The sequence below is a fragment of the Papio anubis genome, chromosome 2 (genome assembly GCF_008728515.1).
Source record: "Papio anubis isolate 15944 chromosome 2, Panubis1.0, whole genome shotgun sequence".
In the NCBI taxonomy this organism is placed as follows: Eukaryota; Metazoa; Chordata; class Mammalia; order Primates; family Cercopithecidae; genus Papio; species Papio anubis.
The window spans coordinates 91793616-91812579 of record NC_044977.1 but is presented as its reverse complement, the minus strand read 5'-3'; the positions used below and the strand labels follow the sequence as shown (position 1 = coordinate 91812579).

The window sequence follows — 18964 nt, the reverse complement described above, 5'->3', positions numbered from 1 at the left end:
ACTCTCTTTTCATGTGGTGCAAATTCAGTTCCTATGGCTGTGGAGAATATAAAAAAGCACCAGACATCAACATAGCCTTTGAGAAGTATCCAATCGAGCACTGAAGAGGAAATTCCCACAGGCAGCAAGTGCTTAGAGGCAAGCAAACAGCCCTGAAGTTCAAAAGAGAGAAGGAGTGCTACTCTCTCCAGTGACTGCAGGAATTTCCCAGGAAACCTTCTACTGACTTTCAATAAAGCAAGAGAAAGCAGAAGAGACTAAGTACAGGGGCCATGATGGCAGCTGCCCACCATAAAAGCAGGAATGTAGGATCCAACTTGGAAAACTCAGTGATGACACCAGATCCTCCCTACTTCCACCTCAGAAGGCATTTCCAAGGCCTTGTTAGGTTGAAAGAAGAAGTCAGGCTGGAGACGACCTTCTGTGAGTTACTTTCCTAGAGGTGGTATTGAAGCTTTGAAAAAGTCTAGGCTTGCAAAGCAAGTGAATGAACAGGAGAAAAGTAGAGTCCAAAAGAACATCTTGATAGGTCACTGACCTATCAAGAAAGCAAGGAGAGGAGGAATGACTGCCAAAGGCAAGGAAATAGAAAGAACAGGAGTCTTAGGAAAGGAAGTCTCAGGAAAAGAGGGGTGGTGAGTGGCACCATGGCCATAGGGAGCTTGTGCCATCATTCTGTGAATACCCACCTTTTACCAGGCACTAAGGGAGTCGCTTCTCTTATGCCCATGTATTTAATCCTCATACCCCAGTCACAATGCAGGTGGTTTTACAGCTCAATATACAGTTTTCAATTTTCACTGAGACTTTCTCCTAGAGATTATCCAAGAATGGGTTATTTGGCTGGGTGCTGTGGCTCTTGCCTGTAATCCCAGCATTTTGGGAGGCCGAGGTGAGCAGATCACCTGAGGTCAGGAGTTCGAGACCAGTCTGGCCAACAAGGTGAAACTCCATTCCTACTAAAAATACAAAATTTGGTTTTTGGCCCAGAGCAAGATGGCCGAATAGGAGCAGCTCCAGCCTCCAGTTCCCAGCACGAGAGACACAGAGGACGGGTGATTTCTGCATTTTCAACTGTGGTACCGGGTTCATCTCACTGGGGAGTGCTGGACAATCGGTGCTAGTCAGCTGGTGCAGCCCGACCATCGAGAGGTGAAGCAGGGTGAGCCATCGCCTCACCTGGGAAGCGCAAGGGGGAAGGGAATCCCTTTTCCTAGCCAAGGGAAACTGAGACACACAACACCTGGAAAATCGGGTAACTCCCACCCTAATACTGTGCTTTACCAAGGGTCTTAGCAAACGGCACACCAGGAGATTATATCCCACACCTAGATGGGAGGGTCCCACGCCCACAGAGCCTCCCCCGTTGCTAGCACAGCAGTCTGAGATCTAACCGCAAGGCAGCAGCGAGGCTGGGGGAGGGGCGCCCACCACTGCTGAGGCTAAAGTAGGTAAACAAAGCCTCCAGGAAGCTCAAACTGGGTGGAGCCCACCACAGCTCAAGGGGGCCTGCCTGTCTCTGTAGACTCCATCTCTGGGGACAGGGCATAGCTAAACAAAAAGCAGCAGAAACCTCGGCAGAGGTAAATGACCCTGTCTGACAGCTTTGAAGAGAGCAGTGGATCTCCCAGCACGGAGGTTGAGATCTGAGAACGGACAGTCTGCCTGCTCAAGTGGGTCCCTGACCCCTGAGTAGCCTAACGGGGAGACATCCCCCACTAGGTGCAGCCTGACACCTCACACCTCACATGGCGGGGTACACCCCTGAGACGAAGCTTCCAGAGCAAGACTCAGACAGCAACACTCGTTGTTCAGCAATATTCTATCTTCTGCAGCCTCTGCTGCTGATACCCAGGCAAACAGGGTCTGGAGTCGACCTCAAGCAATCTCCAACAGACCTACAGCTGAGGGTCCTGACTGTTAGAAGGAAAACTAACAAAACAGAAAGGACACCCACACCAAAACCCCATCAGTTCATCACAGTCGTCAAAGACCAAAGGCAGATAAAACCACAAAGATGGGAAAAAAGCAGGGCAGAAAGGCTGGAAATTCAAAATATCAGAGCGCATCTCCCCTTCCAAAGGAACGCAGCTCATCGCCAGCAACGGATCAAACTGGACGGAGAATGACTTTGATGAGTTGAGAGAAGAAGGCTTCAGTCAATCAAACTTCTCAGAGCTAAAGGAGGAACTGCGTAACCAGCGCAAAGAAACTAAAAATCTTGAAAAAAGAATGGAAGAATGGATAACTAGAATAATCAATGCAGAGAAGGCCATAAACGAACTGACAGAGATAAAAACCATGACACGAGAAATACGTGACAAATGCACAAGCTTCAGTAACCGACTCGATCAACTGGAAGAAAGAGTATCAATGACTGAAGATCAAATGAATGAAACGAAGCGAGAAGAGAAGTCTAGAGAAAAAAGAGGAAAAAGAAATGAACAAAGCCTCCAAGAAATATAGGATTATGTGAAAAGACCAAATCTACATCTGATTGGTGTGCCTGAAAGTGAGGGGGAAAATGGAACCAAGTTGGAAAATACTCTTCAGGATATCATCCAGGAGAACTTTCCCAACCTAGTAAGGCAGGCCAACATTCAAATTCAGGAAATACAGAGAACGCCACAAAGATACTCCTCGAGAAGAGCAACTACAAGACACATAATTGTCAGATACACCAAAGTTGAAATGAAGGAAAAAATGTTACGGGCAGCCAGAGAGAAAGGTCAGGTTACCCACAAAGGGAAGCCCATCAGACTAACAGCAGATCTCTCGGCAGAAACTCTCCAAGCCAGAAGAGAGTGGGGGCCAATATTCAACATTCTTAAAGAATTTTCAGGCCGGGCGCGGTGGCTCAAGCCTATAATCCCAGCACTTTGGGAGGCCAAGACAGGTGGATCACGAGGTCAGGAGATCGAGACCATCCTGGCTAACACGTTGAAACCCCGTCTCTACTAAAAAATACAAAAAACTAGCCATTTTTCAACCATTGTGGAAAACAGTATGGTGATTCCTCAAGGATCTAGAACTAGAAATACCATATGACCCAGTCATCGCATTACTGGGTATATACCCAAAGGAGTATAAATCATGCTGCTATAAAGACACATGCACACATATGTTTACTGCAGCACTATTCACAATAGCAAAGACTTGGAATCAACCCAAATGTCCATCAGTGACAGACTGGATTAAGAAAATGTGGCACATATACACCATGGAATACTATGCAGCCATAAAAAAAGGATGAGTTCGTGTCCTTTGTAGGGACATGGGTGCAGCTGGAAACCATCATTCTCAGCAAACTTTCGCAAGAACAGAAAACCAAACACCGCATATTCTCACTCATAGGTGGGAATTGAACAATGAGATCACTTGGACAAAGTGCTGGGGTTACAGGAGTGAGCCACCACACCCGGCCAATCTTTTACATTTTTAAAGTTTTATTTTATATTCCAAGATATGCCCTATTTGGGTGAATAGACTTGAAAAAAATGTTCATTCTGTTGCTGCTGTGTGCAGTGTTCTATAAATTTCACATAGCTTTTGTTAATTAATGGTGTTAAGTTCTTCTATATTCTAGCTGACACCAGCTGATTCTTTGTTCTTTTTTTTTTTCATTTTGTTTTTGCTTTTGAGATGGAGTTTTGCTCTTGTTGAATGTACCTGTTGGCAGATCTGGATTTCAGGCTTTTCCAGCACCCCATCTGGGATATATGGGAACCCAGGAACTCACTGTCATGTCTTTCCTCAAGCCCCAATATCCCTAGATAGTCTGCCTTCTTTCCACCTTTCAGGGTCTTCCTGTGTTTGCTATATTATGTCCAGAGTGGTGTGTGTGTGTGTGTGTGTTTTGTGTTTTTTTTTTGAGACAGAGTCTGGCTCTGTCGCCCAGGCTGGAGTGCAGTGGCCGGATCTCAGCTCACTGCAAGCTCCGCCTCCCGGGTTCACGCCATTCTTCTGCCTCAGCCTCCCGGGTAGCTGGGACTACAGGTGCCGCCACCACGCCCGGCTAATTTTTTGTATTTTTTTTAAGTAGAGACGGGGTTTCACCGTGTTGGCCAGGATGGTCTTGATCTGCTGACCTCGTGATCCGCCCGTCTTGGCCTCGCAAAGTGCTGGGATTACAGGCGTGAGCCACCGTACCCGGCCCGTGTGTGTTTTTAAGTGAGAACACTAGCATGCTATAGGGCTATTCCATCTTGGTCTGAACCAGTAGTTGCCACCAAGGCTTATTACTTTGTTTGATATTTTTTGAGATGGAGTCTTGCTCAGTCACCCAGGCTAGAGTGCAGTGGCGTGATCTTGCCTCACTGCAACCTCCGCCTCCTGGGACTACAGGCACCCATCACCATGACTGCCTAATTTTCATATTTTTAGTAGAGACAGGGTTTCACCATGTTGCTCAGGCTGGTCTCGAACTCCTGACCTCAAGTGATCTTCCTGCCTTGGCTTCCCCAAGTGCTGGGATTACAGGTGTGAGTCACCACACCTGGCCCCCCATTACTTATTATTCCCCTATAAAAATCTATTCTCAAGTTTTCAATCATTGAGTCCCAAGTGCGTGACCTATCCTTAAGTCACTATCTCTTTCAGGAGCACTCTTAATTTAACATCAGGATGTCACAATAAAGTGCTCTTTTTTTTTTTTTTTTTTTTTTTTGAGATGGAGTCTTGCTCTGTTGCCCGGCTGGAGTGCAGTGGTGTGATCTCAGCTCACTGCAAGCTCGGCCTCCCGGGTTCATGCCATTCTCCTGACTCAGCCTCCCGACTAGCTGGGACTACAGGCACCTGCCACCATGCCCGGCTAATTTTTTTGTATTTTTAGTAGAGATGGGGGTTTCACCATGTTAGCCAGGATATCTCCTGACCTCATGATCTGCCTACCTCAGCCTCCCAAAGTGCTGGGATTACAGGCGTGAGCCACTGCCCAGCCCTAAAGTGCTCTTTCACGTCTTTAAAATGTGATTTCATTTGAGAAAATATGTTCATAATTTTGTAATATCCATGTCTTTCAGATAACTGGCTGTAAGATATAGTGTAAATCAACAGCCCGAGGACAGAGACACAGAAAGGGAATTAATACTGTGCCTTGCAAGGGGAACAATTTCTCTCACTCACCAGTCCCCAGAGGGAGCCTTCTGAAGTAGCAACAATGGTAGCAGCTCTCGGGGTGTTGTACATCAGAGCTAGTTCTCCAAAACTGCCACGGTTGTCATATTGACCAACAGAGCGGGTTTGATTATCTTTTGTTACTAAAATGTCATAAGTTCCCCTAGAAGAATGACAAAAAATAATTTCATTAGTTACTTCTGATAATAAATGCTAAGAACTGGCAGGTACATATAAAAGAAAATGTTGTTTTAAGATATTTCCAAAGGAACTTTGCTAATATATAAAAAACAACATATTTTTGTATTTTGACTTTGTACTGTGCCCTATAACCTTGCTAAACTCATTTATTAATTCTAGTAGCCTTTCTGTGGCATTCTTGGAATTTTCTTTTTTTTTTTTTTTGAGACGGAGTCTCGCTCTGTCACCCAGGCTGGAGTGCAGTGGAGGGATCTTGGCTCACTGCAAGCTCCAACTCCCGGGTTCACGCCATTCTCATTCTCCTGCCTCAGCCTCCCAAGTAGCTGAGACTACAGGCACCCGCCCCCCCGCCTGGCTAATTTTTTTGGTATTTTTAGTAGAGACAGGATTTCACCGTGTTAGCCAGGATGGTCTCGATCTCCTGACCTCGTGATCCATCTGCCTCGGCCTCCCAAAGTGCTGGGATTAAAGGCATGAACCACCATGCCCAGCCTAATCTTTTTTCTTTTAATAATATATAATATTGCCAGGCGCGGTGGCTCAAGCCTGTAATCCCAGCACTTTGGGAGGCTGAGACGGGTGGATCACGAGGTCAGGAGATCGAGACCATCCTGGTGAACCCAGTGAAACCCCGTCTCTACTAAAACTACAAAAAACTAGCCGGGCGAGGTGGCGGGCGCCTGTAGTCCCAGCTACTCAGGAGGCTGAGGCAGGAGAATGGCGTGAACCCGGGAGGCGGAGCTTGCAGTGAGCTGAGATCCGGCCACTGCACTCCAGCCTGGGCGAAAGAGCGAGACTCCGTCTCAAAAAAATAAAAAAATAAATAAAAAATAATATATAATATTTTACATAATTTATGGGGTACATGTGAGTGTTTTTTCCATGCATAGAATGGGTGATGATTAAGTCAGGGTAACTGGGGTATCTATCACCTTGGGATATATGTCATTTCTATGTGTTGGTATCATTTCACGTCCTCTCTTCTACTAATAGTTCCTTTGAAATATGCAAAATATTGTCACCCAAGTATAGTCACCTTATCATGCTATAAAACATTAGAACTTGCCGGGTGCAATGGCTCACACCTGTAATTTCTGCACTTTAGGAAGCTAAACTGGGAGGGCTGTTTGAGCCCAGGAGTTTGAGACAATCCTGGGCAACGTATGGAGACTTGTCTCCACAAAAAGAAAAAAAAAAAAAAAAGACACATTAAAATGTATCTCTTCTATCTAACTGTGTGTTTGTACCCATTAGCCAACTTCTCTTCATCCACCCACCACCCTTCTCAGTTTCTGGTATATATCATTGTATTCTCTATGTCTATGGTATCAGTGTTCTTTAGCACTCTCATGTGAGTGAGAACATGTGGTATTTGTCTTCCTGTGCCTATCTAACGTAATATAGCAACCTCCATGTTGCTACAAATGATATGATTTCCTTCTTTTTTATGGTCAAATAGTATTTCATTGTGTATCTATGTCACATTTTTTCTTCCTTCCTTTTTTCCTTGCCTCCCTCCCTCCCTCCCTCTCTTCCTTTTCTTTGCCTTATTGCATTGACTATAACCTCCAATACAATATTAAGTGGAAATGGTGAAAGCAAACATTCTTGCCTTATTCTGAGTTGTAAGAAAAAAACAACTTTTCGGCCGGGCGTGGTGACTCACACCTGTAATCCTAGCACTTTGGGAGGCCAAGACGGGCAGATCACGACGTCAGATCAAGACCATCCTGGCTAACACGGTGAAACCCCGTCTCTACTAAAAATACAAAAATTAGCCGGGTGTGGTGGCGGGCGCCTGTAGTTCCAGCTACTCAGGAGGCTGAGGCAGGAGAATGGCGTGAACCTGGGAGGCGGAGCTTGCAGTGAGCCAAGATCGCGCCACTGCACTCCAGCTTGGGCGACAGAGCAAGACTCTGTCTCAAAAAACAAAAAAACAAAAGAAAAAAAAAGAAACACAATTTTTCACCATTAAATATGATGTTAGCTGTAAGTTTTTAATAAATGCCTTTAGTCTAGTTAGGGAAAGTTATTTTTGTTGCTAGTTTACTGAGCATTTTCATCACAAAAAGACGTTGAGTTTTGTCAAATGCTTTGCTGTAGATATTGAAATGAGTGCATGGGTTTTCTTTCATAGTCTCTTGAAAATCAGGATACAACCAATTAAAATAAAGAAAGCAGGTTGGGTGCAGTGGCTCAAGCCTGTAATCCCAGCACTTTGGGAGGCCGAGGTGGGTGGATCACCTGAGGTCAGGAGTTCGAGACCAGCCTGGCCAACCTGGTGAAACCCCGTCTCTACTAAAAATACAAAAATTAGCTGGGTGGGTGACGGGTGCCTGTAATCCCAGCTACTCGGGAGGCTGAGGCAGGAGAATCACTTGAAACCAGGAGGTAGAGGGTTGCAGTCAGCCGAGATTACGTCATTGCACTCTAGCCTGGGCGACAGAGAGAGGCTCTGCCTCAAAAAAAAAAAAAAAAAAATGCAAACGATACAATTATTTATCTATTGATTGGCAATAATTGTTAAAAAAACAAAAAATTCAGAACTGACAAGCATTTGCAGAAACAGGCACTTTCAACATACCACTGAGGGAAACATAAACTTTTCAGTTTCTGCAAGATAATTAAAACATATAGCAAACGCCTTAAAAAGACCCTTTGATACAGCAATTCCATTTCTAGTCATTCCAAAAGAGACAATCAAAGATACTGCAAAAGGTTTAATTGCAGGGATTTCACCAGGTAATATTTATAATAGTAAAAACTATAAGTAATTTCATCTGCTAATAATAGGAGATGGGTCAAATACATGTTTCTATCTATATTACAGAGTCATTAAAAATAATGACAGAGGCCAGGTGTGGTGGCTCATGCCTGTATATAAAATAATAATGACAGAGTATGGCTGCACAGTGGCTCACCTGTAGTCCCAGCACCTTGGGAGGCTGAGGCAGACACATCACCTGAGGTCAGGAGTTTGAGACCAGCCTGGCCAACATGGTAAAACTCTGTCTCTACTAAAAATACAAAAATTAGCTGGGCATGGTGGCATGTGCCTGTAATCCCAGCTACTCAGGAGGCTGAGGCAGGAGAATCACTTGAACTGGGGAGGCAGAGGTTATAGTGAGCCGAGATCACACCATTGCACTCCAGCCTGGGCAGCAGAGTGAGACTCTATCTCAAAATAATAATAATAGTAACAGAATAATACTATAATCCCTGACATGCTTAAAACAGATTTAAAAAAATTAAATCACACAACAATGTATGATTTAATATTTTAAAAAAGTATGTAAAGATAACCCCATTAGTCGACTCCATTTTTGATGTTTGATTGTTGACAGCTTTCAAACCCTTCCTCTTCTGCCCCACATCTGGGCAAGCTGATAAGAAAGCCTGGGTGTTCCCTCCTTTGGTGCTGATGGGGAGTTCAATCAACACAAATGCCAGCCCCTGTGTAAGAATACCCTCACCTAATCTCACCTTCTAACCACCATAAATCCCAAGACAGTCACCTCGCCTGCTATCTAAAGTCATTTTTGGATCCGTCTGGGAGCCTGCCCTGCTCTAAAATGGCTCAACATGTGAGTAATAAACCTTTTCATACCCTTTTAGTGTATCATCAGTCTTGACATCTTAACCAAATTTTGGGTGAGGTATCTGATCTCAACAGTAAAGCATGGAAAAAATAATGGAATCATATACTAGTAATCAGATTATGCCTAAATTAATTTCTATCCGGTTTGTATTTTATTTATTTATTTATTTTTTTTTGAGTCAGAGTCTTGTCCTGTTGCCCAGGCTGGAGTGCAGTGGCGCAATCTCAGCTCACTACAAGCTCCGCCTCCCGGGTTCACGCCATTCTACTGCCTCAGCCTCCCAAGTAGCTGGGATTACAGGCACCTGCCACCATGCCCGGCTAATTTTTTGTATTTTTAGTAGAGATAGGGTTTCACCGTGTTAGCCAGGATGGTCTCGATCTCCTGATCTTGTGATCCACCCGTCTCGGCCTTCCGAAGTGCTGGGATTACAAGTGTGAGCTACCGCACCTGGCCTTTTTATTTTTTTATATTCTAAATTTCCTACAAAGAACTTCCATCTGTCTGATAAAATCACTAAATATCACGTATTAAAAGAAAAGCAGAGAATGTGCCACCAACCCTGCTTTCAGGGGAGCTTACCACTCAGTAGGGAAGCTGATCTGTCCTAGGCCTTTATAGACAAGGTAAAATAAGGTTATAAATACGAAACATGGAATTCAGTGTTTTTAGTGTCTCCTCCAGACACTAGCATTTAACTTTGGGAGTGACACGAACTCATTTCAGGCAGCAGCACTGCAGAGAGCCTCTCTTGACCTTTCCCATTCAGGTCCTCCTCTAAATAACGGGGCCTATGTTTTTATCATTGTTGTTACCACCACATTATATAATAATTATCTATTGAAAGGTCTGTCTCTCCAACTTGACCATGAACTTTTTGAGGCCAGGAACTGTACCTTTTCACTTGAACGATAGTCTTTCTTTATTGTTTCGTAGAGACAGGGGTCTCACTATGTTGCCCAGGTTAGTCTTGGACTCCTGGCCTCAAGTAATCCATATCGGCCTCCAAAAGTGCTGGGATTACAGGTGTGAGCCACTGTGCTCAGCCCTTTCCTATTTGTTCATCACCACATTCTTTTTTCTTTTCTTTTTATTCTGAGACAGGGTCTCATTTTGTTCCCCAGGCTAGAGTGCAGTGTTATGATCACTGCCCACTGGAGACTCAACCTCTTGGGATCTAGTGATCCTCCCACCTCAGCCTTTCAATTAGCTGGGGACTACAGACATGCACCACCATGCCTGGATAATTTCTTAAAAAATGGTTTTTTGTGCGATTTTGTTTTGTTTTTTTGAGACAGAGTCCCGCTCTGTCACCCAGCCTGGAGTACAGTGGCATGATCTCCGCTCACTGCAACCTCTGCCTCCCGGGTTCAAGTTATTCTCCTGCCTCAGCCTCCCGAGTAGCTGGGACTACAGGTGCATGTCACCATGCTCAGCTAATTTTTTTATTTTTAGTAGAGATGGGGTTTCACCATGTCAGCCAGGATATTCTCGACATCTTGACCTTGTGATCTGCCCACCTCAGCCTCCCAAAGTGCTGGGATTACAGGCGCCCGGCCTGCATTTTTTTTTTTTGAGATGGAATTTCACTATTGTTGCCCAGGCTGGAATGCAATGGCATGATCTCGGCTCACTGCAACCTCCATCTCCCAGGTTGAAGCAATTCTCCTGCCTCAACCTCCCAAGTAGCTGGGATTACAGGTGCCCGCCACCACATCTAGCTAATTTTTTGTATTTTTAGTAGAGACGAGGTTTCGCCATGTTGGCCAAGCTGGTCTCAAACTCCTGACCTCAAGTGCTCTGCCCACCTGGGCCTTCTGAAGTGCTGGAATTACAGGCGTGAGCCACCGTGCCCAGCCTAAAAAAATGTTTTGTAGAGATAAGGTTTCACTATCTTGCTCAGGCAATCCTGGGCTCAGGCAATCCTCCCACCTTGGCCTCCCAAAGTGCTGGGATTGCAGGTGTGAATCACTGTGCCAGGCCCTTATTCACCACTTTCACTGTACAAAGAATAATCCCTTTTGTTTACATACGAAATAAATCATTCCCTCTGTACAAAGGCATTTCAGTCTTTAAGTTGTGGACATGTGGATGCTTATTTCTCAGACCATAAGTGCCCAATGGGACCTCTGTCATGGTGGTGGAGGACATGGCAAGGCAAAGGGGAAAGGTGGCTGCTTGAGGTGGTAATATAATTTTATTATATTATAAAAATAGACCTGGCATGGGGTGGCTCACACCTGTAATCCCAGCACTTTGGGAGGCTGAGGCAGGTGGATCTCTTGAGGTCAGGAGTTCAAGACCAGCCTGGCCAACCCCGTCTCTACTAAAATACAAAAATTAGCTGGGAGTGGTGGCAGGTGCCTGTAATCCCAGCTACTCAGGAGGCTATGGCAGGAGAATCATTTGAATGCGGGAGGTGGAGGTTGTAGTTAGCCAGGACTGCACCACTACACTCCAGCCTGGGCAACAGAGCAAGACTCTATCTCAAAATAAATAAATAAATAAAATAAAATAAATACAGTTTTATATTATATTTATAATTTTATTTTAAAACTATTCTGGGCCGGGTGCAGTGGCTCATGCCCGTAATCTCAGCACTTTGGGAGGCTGAGGTGGGCAGATCACGGGGTCAGGAGATCGAGATCATCATGGCCAACATGGTGAAACCCTGTCTCTAATAAAAATACAAAAATTAGCTGGGCGTGGTGGCGCACACCTGTAGTACCAGCTACTCAGGATGCTGAGGCAGGAGAATCACTTGAGCCTGGGAGGCGGGGGTTGCAGTAAGCCGAGACCGTGCCACTGCACTCCAGCCTTGCGACAGAGTAAGACTCTGTTCCCCTAAAAAACAAAACAAAACAAGAAAACCTATTCTGTCATTACTTGTAGAATTTCTGTGTAAGAAGTATTAGTATAAAAGATGAAGACAAAAGTCTGTTCTCTGAGAAGATATTATTTATGTCATCTTTACTCTAAATCAGCATTTAGAGTAAAGAAAACATTTCCTTTAAGTGTAATAATTTGTCACAGGTAGCAAGAACCCAAAGGTTACTCAAGGAGGGACAGCATTTTCTGTTCAAGAATCTAAATAAGAAAAGGCTCAAGAAGAAAGGCAACCAATGAATCTAGCACAGCTATTTGATGGAGATTAAAAGAATTTTAAAAATGAGGAGAATTAGAAAAATTTGAATAAGGTGCATATACTATATGTAGTATTGTATAAATGTTAATTTGTGTTTTTTATAATTGTTCTGTACTAAAGTAAGAGAATATCCTTTTAGAAATGCACATCAGTACCAGAGATAAAGGGCATTATATCTGCACTACTCCAACAACTTTTTTTGGTGGTAGGGATCTAAGTCTCACCTATCGCCCAGGCTGGAGATGCAATGGCACAATCTCAGCTCATGCCCCTGCCTCAGGGGCCCTCAAGTGATTCTCCCGGCTCCTGCCTCCCAGCTGGGACCACAGGTTTGCCCACTTTTTTTTTTTTGAGACAGAGTTGGGCTGTGTTCCTGAGGCTGAGTGCAGTGGTGCTGGCCCCAGCTCACTGCAAGCTCCTCCCTCCTGGGTTCCCGCCATTCTCCTGCCCCTCAGCCTCCCTGGCTGGGATTACAGGCTGCACCACCACCGGGCTAATTTTTGTATTTTTAGTGACAAGCTCACTGTGTTAGCCAGGATGGGTCTCATCTCCTGACCTCAGGATCTGCCTGTCTCTGCAGCCTCCCAAAGTGCTGGGATTATAGGCCTGAGCTCACTGTGCGCTGGCATTTTTTTTTTTTTTGCCTTTAGTAGAGCTGGGGTTTCACTCACTTTGGCTGTGCCGGACAACTCCCGACTCAAGTGATCCACTCCACCATGCCTCCCAAAGCTGGGATTGCAGGCGTGAGCCACCGCTACTCTTCCTTGTCAACAATTTAATGAAAAGGAGAAATACCCCTGTGAACCTGTATTTATAATTTTTTTTTTCTTTTTTTTTTGAGACCGGTCTCACTCTCACCCAGGCTAGAGTGCAGTGGCACTATCTCGGCTCACTGTAACCTCCCCCTCCCAGGTTCAAGTGATTCTCCTGCCTAAGCCTCCCAGATTACAGCACCACCATGTCCAACTAATTTTGCTTGTTTTTTGAGATTGTGTGCTCACACTGTTGCCCAGGCTGGTGTGCAGTGGGGCACTCTCACCTTGCTGCAGCCTCTGCCTCCCGGGTTCACACGATTCTCCTGCCTCAGCTTCCCGAGTAGCTGGGACTACAGGCGTGCGCCACCATGCCCAGCTAATTTTTGTATTTTTAGTAGAGACAGGGTTTCACTATGTTGGCCAGGCTGGTCTTGAACTCCTGACCTCGTGATCCACCCGCCTCGGCCTCCCAAAGTGCTGGGATTACAGGCATGAGCCACTGTGCCTGGGCAATTTTTGTATTTTTTTTTTTAGTAGAGATGGACTTTCACCACATTGGCCAGGCTGGTCTCGAACTCCAGACCTCAAGTGATCCACCTGCCTCAGCCTCTCAAAGTGCTGGAATTACAGGCATGAGTCACTGCACCAGGCCTGTGATACATTTTTTGTACTATTTGTTTAACTTTTCTGTAACATTTTTTGTACTATTTGTTTAACTTTTCTGTAACTCTGAAATTACTTCGAGATAAAAAAATTATTTTTGTTTCCTTTTTATTATCCAGCTCCAAAAACCATTTTATTTTTAAATTAATGGAAGATATCAGGTGAAGCAATATCTTATTGATGTTAAACTCTTAATGAGAGTGTTTCTTTCAGGACTAAGGGGATCAGGATACCTACCTCACAGCCACCAGCCAAAGAGGATACTAAGCTCAAGAGGTTAGGACACAGTAAGGTGAGCAGGCCAAGCCCAAATATTTCATTTTTTCCTAATACTTACATCTGAGCCAGAGGAGTTAAGGTCAGGGCAGCATATTAATGAGTAAAATCAGGCTCGAATATGAAGATTCAAACAACTATAGCACCGTGGCTAATTCTTCAGGGAATCAATTCACTTGACACTGGCAAATAACATGTTTATAAAGCACACCCTGCACTCTTTAACTAACTGTAAAGAAGACTTTCTTTTTTCTTTTTTTTTTTGAGACGGAGTCTTGCTCTGTTGCCCAGCTGGAGTGCAGTGGTGGGGTCTCAGCTCACTGCAACAACCTTCGCCTCCTGGGTTCAAGCGATTCTCCAGCCTCAGCCTCCCAAGCAGCTGGGATTATAGGCATGCACCGCCACATCCGGCTAATTTTTGTATTTTTAGTAGATACGGGGTTTCACCATACTGGCCAGGCTGGTCTCGAACCCCTCACCTCAAGTAATCCACTGGCCTTGGCCTCCCAAAGTACTGGGATTACAGGCGTGAGCCACCGCACCTGGCCTAAAGGAGACTTTCCACTCTAGATGATTGCTCTTCAAATATGAGTTGTGCTGAGGACTCAGGACAGCACTGGTAGAGAGGGACAAGCTGTGGACTCTCACAAGGCTTTGGGAAGCTTTTTCACTTGGCCCTAAGCCTCTCTGGGCTGAATACAGAATAGGATAAAGCATCTGCACTGATTCATGAATCCGATTAAGTGTGGCCACACAATTTCAAAGCTCCATCTCCTACCGTTCTATGACATAAAAGTTGTCTCCATCATCTCCTTGGTCAATGACATGCTCATCAGCTTTGACTATCCTTTCAAACATGGCATCAAGAACTTGAGAAAGTTGTTCCTGCAGGGTATGCACAAGAAGGAAAAATAGCCTTACATATGCTGCAAAAAAGCAGTGACCATAATTATCTCAATTTGTGACTATATAACAGAAGTCCCCACATTCAAACAGAAACCTAAAGGTTGTCTGAAACAAATGCTTTCCTGGGACCATTCAGCTTTGCACCTCCATGTACCTCAGCAGACAGCAAATTGGCAAGTCTTCTGAGGCAGTATTGTTTTGAAAAAGCTTCCCACAATTTACGCAAAAATATTGACTATCACCTGCCTGATGGTTCCACTATGTTACGTGTAAAGCCATATGCTGCCACCTTCCTACAGGTGTTGATCTTAACAGGATCATCAGATCTAAAGGACTGCTGTGGCTTAGAGGTTATCTTTTGGAATAGCACAACTGCTTTTGACTAGCAAAACACGTCACTTAACCTCTCTGAGCTTCAGTATCTTTTTTTTTCTTTTTTTCTAGAGACAGAGTCTCACTCTGTCGCCCAGGCTGGAGTTCAGTGGTGTGATCTCAGCTTACCGCAACCTCTACCTCCTGAGTTCAAGCAATTCTCCTGCCTCAGCTGCCTGAGTAGCTGGGACTACAGGCCTGCACCATCACGCCTGGCTAATTTTTATATTTTTAGTAGAGATGGGGTTCTGCCATGTTGGCCAGGCAAGTCTCAAACTCCTGACCTCATGTGATCCGCCCACCTTGGCTTCCCAAAGTGCTAGAATTACAGGCGTGAGCCACCACGCCCAGTGAACTTCAGTTTCAAAAAGGGTATAACAAAGATTCCAGGTCATCAATTTTTATGACCAAAGGAGAAAAACCTAGGAAGTATTTACGAAACAACAGATACGCAATAAATGAGATCTATTATAAGACAGCTAATATTGCTTCATTTGCATACAGCACATACAATTACTTACTACTATTGCCTGCCATAACCAGACATCAACTATGTCAATAAGTATAATGAAAAGAAAATAATACTATTAAATTCTATGAAACAATGGTCTCAGTCTAGGGCCAGCATCCCTGTCAGACAGGGAGATCAGTGATTATTAGGGAGTCACTAAAGAATACCAGGTTCAATTAAAAAAAGAGACTTTCTCTTTGGAGGAATGTAGACTGAAGACCTGGAAAAAGAATAATTTTATGACTGCATAATTCCAGGTGAGTTTATGTTCTATCAGAGTGACTGTACTACTACGGTAATTGAGTATCACCAAAAAGTATATTTAGTTCCATGTGAGTTGAATACTGTATAAGCTGACAAATACTAAAAAGGATGGCTTGCAATTGACGTGTTACCCACATTCACTGGAATGTGAGCCCAGCGTTGCCAGAAATCTCCTATTTAAATGCTGGCAATAAATTTAAATTTTCATGTACAATACAGAACAAACACAGACATGTGTACCTAGCCTGTGGATTGCCTGCTGGAAGCCTCTTGTTCTGTGTCACTTTTCTTCTTCTAGTCTGTACTCTTCAAACACATGTGTCATGAGATATAGAATAAAAGGGGTGGAAGGGGAGCATTTCTAGGTTAGAGGAGACTAAAATAACAACATGACAACCAAACGAAACACAGTAAGTCCTCACTTAAAGTGGTTGATAGGTTCTTGAAAACTGTGACTATAAGCAAAACAATGTATAGAAGGTCCTCAAATAACACAGTTATAACACTGATGAGGGGAAAAAAAAGGTTCTATTATAGGTTGTTTTGCTTAAAGTTACAGTTTCCAAGACTACCAACAATGTTGAAGTACTTACTGCATGTGATTCAGAGATGGTCATCTATGAACCAGGAAGTGGGTTCCTGGTCAGACACCAAATCTGCTGGCACCTTGAGCTTGGATTTCCCAGACTCCAGAACTGTGAGAAATTTCCACTGTTTATAAACTACCCAGGTTATGGTATTTTGTTATAGCAGCCCAAATGTACTAGGACACCCATCAGGAGATAGTCCTTGTTCTTTATTTCTACCACCAAGAGAGGGAGGACAGGCCCAGGTCACAGATCCTATGCTAGGCCCTGCAGAAACACACCATTCTCAAGAAGCACTTATCACATACTGTGGTAAGCCAGTGGGTTAACTATTATCAATGAAGGGAACTACATACCAGCATCTTCAGAAAAATCAATCTCTTTGTAGGATAAATTCAGACCTCCAAACTAAACCAGGGTCATGCAAATCTGAGCATTTCCTTGCAACATGACAACATTGCATGCTCTTCAAATTATCAGTTTTGTCTTGGAGAAAGTGCCAAAGCAGCTCAGAAAAATACAGCAGTCCTCCCCTTATCCATGGGGAATATGTTCCAAGGGGATATGTGGATGTCTGAAACCACAGATAGTGTTGAACCCCATTGCTGTCAATTGGAAAACATTTCTGTTCGTATCTTCCACCCACAAATGTAATGCCTTTTCCATCTTAACCAAATACTTAACACGCACTGTGGCTGTAACTTGTGCAGTTTGAGGTGCGACAGCAAAACTAGCAGAAATTTCTTTTTCCTTCTTCACAGTTTTACAGATAGAAGATTCATTCTTATATTTTCTTTTTTTTTTTTTTTTTTGATTTTGAGATGGAGTCTTGCTCTGTCACCCAGACTGGAGTGCAATGTTGTGATCTCAGCTCACTGCAACCTCCGCCCCCTGGATTCAAGCAGTTCTCCTGCCTCAGCCTCCTGAGTAGCTGGGATTACAGGTGCACACTACCACACCTGGCTAATTTTTGTATTTTTAGTAGAGACGGAATTTCACTATGTTGGCCAGGCTGGTCTTGAACTCCACCCACCTCAGCCTCCCAGAGTGCTAGGATTACAGGCATGAGCCACCGCACTCAGCCAGAAGATTGATTCTTACCATAGATCTCTGCAACCTCGGTATACAATTTCTTTCTCCCACCCTCCCTCTCTCCCTTCCTTTCTTCCTTCCTTCCTTTTCTTTCTCTCTTCCCTTCTCTCTCTCCCTCTTTCTATCTCACCCTTTCTTTTCTTTCTTTTCTCTCTCTCTCTTTCTTCCTTTCTTTCCTTAAATTTCTCTCATCTTTTCACTTAAAGGAAGCATTTTATGGCTTCTTTTTGGCATATCCGAATTGCCAGCATTGCTTCTCTTGTGCTTTGGGGCCATTATTAAGTAAAATAAGGGTTACGTGAATATGAGTACTGCTAGATGGTGACTAAGTGACTAATGGGCAGGTGGCATATATGGCATGAATACACTGGGATAAAGTGATGATTTGTGTTCTAGGTGGCAGCAGAGCAGGACAGCATGAGATTCATCACACTACTCGGAACGGCATGCCTTTTAAAACTTAGGAATTATTTCTGGAATTCTCCATTTAGTATTTTTGGGCTGTTGTTGACTATGGGTAACTGAAACCCTGGAAAGCAAAAACCAAGGATAAGGGGGACTACTGCACTAAAAGGCATCTAAAAGATCATGTCTGGGTTAAAGTGGTCAATACAATGAAACATTTGTATGTAAGATGAATCTAAGGTTTATGCTTAATACGGCTATGGTTAGGATGCTAAAAATTAAAGTTTAAGTGACAAATAGGAGCAAAGCTAAAAGATCATTATAATAAAAATACTTTAGAAATCAATGTTACCTGATCGAGATTTTTGAAAAGGAGAATATCTTTGCAAGCTTCCTGAAGTCTGCATCTCTGTTCATCAGTTTTAGGATGAATCACCTGCCAATCCAAATAAAACCATGGAAATTGTTTTATTCCATTTTAACATAACCACTTAAAGACTGGTATATTTCTTTCTCCAAAAAGTGGGAAAAATAAAGAGCATGGTTTCTGTAATTTTAATTTTACATAAATATCAAGCTGCATGCTGAAGGTGGAGGGGCAATGTAATATAGAGGTGAAAAGCACCAGCCCTGAAGCCACCTGCTGACTACGTGGCTGGCAGCAAGTAAGCTGTCCCCTGGGAGCCTCAGGATCTTCATCCATAAAGCAGAGGCTTATAAATTTGTTCATTAAACAAATATTGAGCATCTACTCAAAAAAAAAAAAAAATATATCAATTAAAAAAAAAAAAAAAAAAAAAAAAGGCTGGGCACGGTGGCTCGCTCCTATAATCCCAGGTAATCCCAGCACTTTGGGAGGCTGAGGCAGGCAGATCACGAGGTCAGGAGTTCGAAACCAGCCTGACCAACATGGAGAAACCCATCTCTACTAAAAATACAAAATTAGCCAGGTGTGGTGGCGCATGCCTGTAATTCCAGCTACCTGGGAGGCTAAGGCAGGAGAATTGCTTGAACCCAGGAGGCGGAGGAGGTTGCAGTGAGCCAAGATCACACCATTGTACTCCAGCCTGGGC

At 43.9% G+C, this 18964-nt stretch overlaps 1 protein-coding gene across 1 annotated transcript in view; it reads right to left on the bottom strand.

Moving 5' to 3' along the window:
- PRKAR2A (protein kinase cAMP-dependent type II regulatory subunit alpha) overlaps positions 1-18964 on the bottom strand; it is a 44775-nt gene that overhangs the window by 19387 nt on the left and 6424 nt on the right. The window contains exons 3-5 of the mRNA XM_031662927.1: positions 18244-18357; positions 14533-14639; positions 5125-5278 (exon numbers count right to left, since the gene is read on the bottom strand). Of these exons, the coding sequence (XP_031518787.1) occupies positions 5125-5278; positions 14533-14639; positions 18244-18357 (375 nt within the window). The remainder of the gene's footprint in view (positions 1-5124; positions 5279-14532; positions 14640-18243; positions 18358-18964) is intronic.